The 6,229-nt window shown below is 58.7% G+C and overlaps 2 protein-coding genes across 3 annotated transcripts in view; one reads left to right on the forward strand and one right to left on the reverse strand.

Moving 5' to 3' along the window:
• PIH1D1 (PIH1 domain containing 1) overlaps positions 1-4,633 on the reverse strand; it is a 4,864-nt gene extending 231 nt beyond the window's left edge. The window contains exons 1-9 of one of the 2 annotated variants that reach the window (XM_005879526.2): positions 4,564-4,633; positions 3,651-3,925; positions 3,251-3,317; positions 2,694-2,873; positions 1,493-1,554; positions 1,320-1,401; positions 768-897; positions 484-559; positions 11-154 (exon numbers count right to left, since the gene is read on the reverse strand). In XM_005879526.2, coding sequence (XP_005879588.1) covers positions 11-154; positions 484-559; positions 768-897; positions 1,320-1,401; positions 1,493-1,554; positions 2,694-2,873; positions 3,251-3,317; positions 3,651-3,740 — 831 coding nt within the window. In that variant the 5' untranslated portion in view covers positions 3,741-3,925; positions 4,564-4,633. Of the gene's footprint in view, positions 1-10; positions 155-483; positions 560-767; positions 898-1,319; positions 1,402-1,492; positions 1,555-2,693; positions 2,874-3,250; positions 3,318-3,650; positions 3,998-4,563 lie in introns of both variants that reach the window. The other variant, XM_005879525.2, reaches the window with a different exon arrangement.
• ALDH16A1 (aldehyde dehydrogenase 16 family, member A1) overlaps positions 4,604-6,229 on the forward strand; it is a 23,423-nt gene continuing 21,797 nt past the window's right edge. The window contains exon 1 of the mRNA XM_005879612.2: positions 4,604-4,711. Within this exon, the coding sequence (XP_005879674.1) occupies positions 4,622-4,711 (90 nt within the window). The 5' untranslated portion in view covers positions 4,604-4,621. The remainder of the gene's footprint in view (positions 4,712-6,229) is intronic.

The following is a 6,229-nucleotide window of genomic DNA, read 5'->3' on the forward strand; positions in this document are numbered from 1 at the left end:
CCCCAGGTACCCTTCTCTTCCGGTGGAAGGCCGCCTTGCTCTCATCAGAGTTGATCCGCAGGGGGATGTAGGCATCCAGGTGGTACAGCTGCTGGGGGCCCCCCATCACCAGGCGGTTCTCCCCAATCTCCAGCGACAGCCCTAGAGCTCCATCCTGGGGATAGACTGCAATCAGCCCCCGCCTTCCCTTCCAGCAACAGGACACAGGATGATGAAAACATGGGCCGAGAGAGCAGGCTCACGTGCTGGGAGACCATATTTAAAGGCTCTAACCTTCCAGGGAAAAGGGAGGGGCGGTACGGTAATTACAGTTCTCCACATTGGGTCACTTACGATGCCCTGGGTACCCTTGGGACAGCCCCGGAAGTGGGCCCGAGGGCCCTAAACTCAGACGGCAGCACTAACGGGCTGGCAACCAGCCCCGGCCACTCTCCCTCCCACACCCCAACCTCATTCTCCAGCTCCGGTGGAGGGTACACCCACCAGCTTGGGGAGGTCAATTTCCGCCAAAAGGAGGTCAGGGGCTTCCAGCCAGAGGTTCAGGTGAGGCTTCTCAGGGCTGAGGAGGAACAAGAGCCAGAACTGAGGGGCCCCCAGGTCCTCGGGGGCTGCTGCCCCTGCCTGGCATGTGGCTCCCTCCTTTCTCGCCAGCATGCGGCCTCGGGGTGGTCTGGGGGTTCCCAGAGCCCCAGGACACCGCCCCTTTGGGGAGGGAGGGATGGCAAAGAGCACTGGGAGACAGGAGAGAGGGACCCAGGACAGCCCACCTTTCCGCGGGCCTCAAGGAGTCAGCGGTAAACACGTTCCCCAGCTCCTGGATCGGAGGACGCTGGCGGGAGCGGATATTTTGCTGGGAGATGGAGCCCATAAAAGGCCGGTTCTTCAACAGGCGCCACTCTGCGGGGAGAGGGAGGGCGGGGTCAAGGTCACTGGCAAGAGCGCCAGGGGGGCGTCTAGCACCAGGAGGGCTTCCCCAGAGGGGAGAAGGGTGGAGGTGGCAAGGGACTTGACCACACCCCCAGGCCTGGCTTTAGGAGGCGCGCCCACCTAGTCCCCGCCCTTCCCGGAATATTAGCCAATAAAATCTGATCCTAGGAGACGCTCCGAACTCCACGGCTCCCACGCTGTCCAGACCCCGCCCTTTACCTAGATTACGGGCCAGGTCCCGCTCCACAAGCACTAACATACACACCCCACACACCCCGCGCACCTTGGGGAGCCTCGCACTGCCCCCAGGATCGCAGCCTAGAGGCTAAGCCATTAGCCACACTCCCCCGCCTCTCCCAAGGGCGGCCCCCACACCGCCCAGGCCCCCTCACCTGGATTCAGCTGCAAGCTGTATTTGTCCTCCAGGCCCTCCCTGGCGATGGTGATCACCAGCTCGCGCAGGAAATCGCTGTTCTAGGACAGAGCGGGGAGCAGGGCTGCGGGAGGGCTCGAGGGTAAAGGGAGCGGCCCCTGCCCAGGCCTCACCCGCAGCCACGCCCCCAACCTGCATCCTGCGGTAGAAGTCGCTGTTGACAGCCACGTCGTAGGCGGTACAACCCTGGCCTTCTGCGGGGAGAGAAAGGGGTGAGGCCCCCCGCCCTCGGGGCAGCCCCACCGCTCAGACAGGCAAGGAGAAAGCACTAAAGCAGCGGTTCTCAACCTGTGGGTCACGACCCCTTTGGCGGTCGAACGACCCTTTCACAGGGGTCGCCTAAGACCATCGGAAAACACATATATAATTACATGTTGTTTTTGTGATTAATCACTATGCTTTATGTTCCATTTGTCACAATGAAAAGACATCCTGCAGATCAGATATTTACATGACGATTCATAACAGTAGCAAAATTACACTTACGAAGTAGCAACGAACATAATTTTATGGTTGGGGGTCACCACAACATGAGGAACTGTATTAAAGGGTCGCGGCATCAGGAAGGTTGAGAACCGCTGACTTAGGACCATTAATGAAAAAAAGGAAGCAGCTCCGTGCTGGCTGCCCCTGGCCCGGCCCCAGGGGAGGGGACATGGGGCCAATATCGGGCTTTGTCGGGTGTGAAAGGCTGTGGGGCTGTGATGTCTGGGGAATCTTCTGTCTTGACCCGATGAACCCCTCCGGTTCCTTCTCATCTTAAGTTGGACATTTCCTCCTCCAGGAAGCCCTCCCTGACGTGGGCCAAGCGCCCCCTCCGGCGCAGCAAGAATCACACAGTATTGAAACCCCAAGTTCTGGGTTTGATAAGTCCCTACTCCCCGGGGCACCACCCAAAACGTGGTCCCAGGAGGCTCCAGGGGACATATGTGAATCGAACAAGCAAGGACATAAAGACAGAAATGCCACAGAGACAGAGGTGAGAGGGGCAGAGAGACAGAGACAGGGGACAGGGTGAAGGAGAAAACAGAGATGAGGGTGAGAGCTGGCCTGGGCCTCGATCCAGAAGATGGGCTAATAAAACATCTGCCTGCCCGCCCTCACCCTGGAGGGAGGCAAAGAGAAGTGCCAGCCTGGCCAGGTGGGCAGAACCAGGACTGCCCCAGGCGGCCGCTGCAGCAGGCCCAGGAGGCTAGGGGCATGCCTGGGGGAAGGGATCAGATCAGGGGCTTTCTAGGTCCTGCAGGAGGAGAGTCCTGGGCCCTGGATTCTGGGGTCCTGGGGAAGGAAGGACCTAGGGGGCGGGGGTCCTGGGTCCCCCAAGGGTACTGACTTGCATCGAGCTCAGCATGAGGCTCTCCCAGACTCATGGGGATGTGAAACCCGGCTTGGTCCTCCTCCAGCATTTGAAGCAGCTGATCCTCGGTCATGTCAGCCGGAGGAGGGATGGAGGGAGAGTGACAGATGTTGATGAAAACCTTCCCTTCGGATGAGTTGGTCTTTACGCAGAAGCCTGGTGGGAATGGGTTGGTCCTGACCATGTCTCCATGTGGGTCTTGATTTCCATCAATCCTCTCCCCAGTCTGTCCTTCCTTCCATCTGTCCCCTTCCTTGAGTCTCAGTCCTCCACTTTCTGGTTCTGTCCCCCTCCCCACGCCTGGGATCTCTGACTCTCTTTCCATCTTGGAGTCTCTGTCCCCCTAGTCACTCCCATCCCCCTCCCCCCACCCCTCTTTGGATCTCCCTCTGGGTCTCTGTTCACTTCCCCACCAAGGCTTCTAAACCCTCTTATGATGTCCCTTTCCTCCCTCCTCTGTGTCCTTTGACCCCAGTGTCTCTCCACTTCTCCCTGGAAACCGCTCGCTCTCTTTGGGTTTCTGCCTTCCTCACCTGGTTGAGGTTGGATCTGTGTTGATTCTGGTCTGCTCGTCTGGGCCTGCTGGAGCTCCTTGGAGGCCTGGGTGAAGGAACATGACTTCCAGGCTTGGGGTCTGTGCTATCAGACCCCCATTTGTTGCTCAAATGTTTACTGAGCAATGTTTATGGATATGAGCCACGCAGGGAATAAGACATATTATGTCCCTGTCCTCTTTTGAGGGACCCAAAGAACAACCCCAGTCTTACTCCCATTTATTCCAAAGCCTAGCAAACTTGGAGTTAACCAACTACAATTCCCAGAAGCCCTGTTGCCTCTCTAGTGCATTCTGGGAACTTCAATCCCATCTCAGGGAGAAAAAAAAAAAAAATCCCCCAAATAACCAGGGACACAGGAGTCCTGGTCAGTGCGCACCTGCAGCAGCAGCTCCTGGAAACGGGCAGTCTCGGCGCCCATGGCCTCCGCCTCGTTCAGCTCCGGCACCAGCAGCTTCAAGTCCGCCATGGCCCCGGGGGAGAGACCTAGGCGTCCCCAGCAACCCCGACGTGAAGGAGCCTTTGCTGGGATCGGAACTCTGGGGCCGGCTTCCCGGGCCCTCAACAGACTCCGACACCCACTGTTGTATATGAGAATCGAAGAATCTGGCCGGGAGGCTACAGTTCCACTCAGATCAGGTACCGTCGTCAAACCTGTTGGGGGACAGTATCTCTCGATGCTCCAACACGCCAAATGTTTAAATGACAGCCACTCTTCCGGTCTCTGTGTAACAGAAATTTGAGTTCGCCACACTTCCGACTCCCTCAGCGCTCGTACTTTAACCAGCAACCGCGCTACTGACCAATCAGAGTCTAAGTACGAGGCCACGCCTCCTCTCACCTCAACCAATCAAAACTAGATTCTGAGGCTGATTCCCTTAATGCCACACTTCCGCTGTCGATTAAAGGCAAACTTCCCCCTCCTTCCCGACCGCTCCCTCAGGCCAGGTTACGGGACAGTCAATCCCTCATTTCAGTGTCCATCCTAAGATTCCCTTCTGATCTCTGAACTGCCCCAGAGCTAGACTCGATTCTCTAATAAATGTATTTCGGGCCGAAAGCTGTAGTTTTGTGAACAGGGTGTTGGGAAGACACACCAACACGGCCACCCTTCTAAATCTGGAACTCTCCGTTTTTGCAAGGCACACGCAATTTCTCTTCCGTCCCCCCATTTTGAGGACTGCGCATGCTCCAAACTACGTGGGCGGGGTCGCCGGGTCCTAAGGTTGGATCACGCTCTATCTCCTGCGGCCCGCCCTTTGCCCTGGAGGGGGCGGCCCCGCCCTCCGGACCTCGAAGTTCCCTCGGGTAGAGCGCCCGGCAGTTGGTGGAAAGCGGTCTGGACGGGTGATGGCTGCCACGCGCGCGGGGTCCCGCACCCGAGAGATCTTCGCCACGCTGGAGTACGGACCCGCGCCGGAGAGCCACGCATGCGCGCTGGTGAGGGCCTGTGGGCCGGTGCTGCCCCTCCCTCTTTCTCTCCCCCCCCTTTCCCCCCCCGCGCGGGTTCTGCCCGCTGACTCCCGTGATCCTCCGCGGCAGCTCCGCGACTGCGCCCTTCTTTGCTTCCGTGATTCCCGCCGCCCCTGGACCAGCTTCCCGGGAGCTTTTGCGGTTGTGCCTCTCAGCCCTTTAGCGGGTCCTCGTGCCCCACGGCCCGAGCTCGAGGCGGTGTTTCCCCGGTTCCTCAGACCCGCCCCACCCGGAGGGGTGCGACTGGTTCTTCGGAGCCACATCAGAACCTCCAGGGAACCTCTGAACCCCCGTAGACTTCCCAGGGTTCCTGAGAACATCCTGTGCCGCCATGGGCCTCCAGGGCACCCCCAGAGTTCTCATGGGGCCCCCCTAATCACTCGGACCCTCCGTGGAGTCCCCGTGAGTCCTCAGGCTCCTCTGTACTTGTGTGGCTTCTGTGATCTCGGGGGGCTCTCGGAACCCCGGAATCCATCAGTCCTCCTCGTTACCTACAGCCCCTCAGCGTGCCCTCATGGGCCCCCCGTGATCCCTCGCCACCTCTCGGAGTGTCGCGTGGGCCCACCGTGAGTCCTCGGGCCGCTGAAAATGCTGATGGTGCTCCATGACCCCCGGTGTTGAGAAATTCCCTGGGACTCCTGTGATCCCTCAGACCCTGTGGTTCTCAACCTTCCTAATGCCGCGACCCTTTACTACAGTTCCTCATGTGGTGGTGACCCCCAGCCAGAAAATTATTTTCGTTGCTACCTCATAACTGTAATTTTGCTACTGTTATGAATCGTAATGTAAATAACTGATATGCAGGATGTATTTTCAGGGGTCGCGACCCACAGGTTGAGAACCGCTGCCTCAGAGCCTCCCATAACGTTTTGGAGGTTCCTGCAGATAAGTAAGGCGCCTCGAATTTTCCGTAATGGCCCAGGCCCCTCAGAATCCCCCCATGGAGCCAGGTCACCCCGAAGGGCCCTCTAGCACCCCATGGAGGAGCTCGGGCTTCTGCAGGTGGAGGGCAGGAGGCTGGAAGAAGAGCTCACGTCCAGGATGCGAGCTGCGCCTGCGCAGGCTGTGGAGGGAGAGGAGGGGATGAGGCCGCGGTGCAGGAGCAGCAGCCTTCGGGGAATTGAGAGGCAGGGACAGCACTTGGGGTCTGGCCCTGTGGCGAGGGGGACTGTCCCCCACCCCGTGGTGAACCCTGGAGGAGCAAGCTTCCGGGGAAAGATGCTGAGCTGAGTTATCACATGTTGTCGAACCTGTGCAGGAGTCAAAGGCCACTTTGGGCCGGGCTGGTGTGGCTCTGATTGTTTCCCAGTCAAGGGCACATGCCCGGGTTGCAGGCTTGATCCCCAGCAGGGGGCGTGCAGGAGGCAGCCTATCAGTGATTCTCTCTCATTGATGTTTCTAGCTCTCTCTCCCTCTCCCTTTCTCTCTGAAATCAATAAGAATATGTGTGTGTGTGTGTGTGTGTGTGTGTGTGTGTGTGTGTGT

The sequence above is a fragment of the Myotis brandtii genome, unplaced genomic scaffold (assembly GCF_000412655.1).
Source record: "Myotis brandtii unplaced genomic scaffold, ASM41265v1 scaffold601, whole genome shotgun sequence".
Lineage (NCBI taxonomy): Eukaryota > Metazoa > Chordata > Mammalia > Chiroptera > Vespertilionidae > Myotis > Myotis brandtii.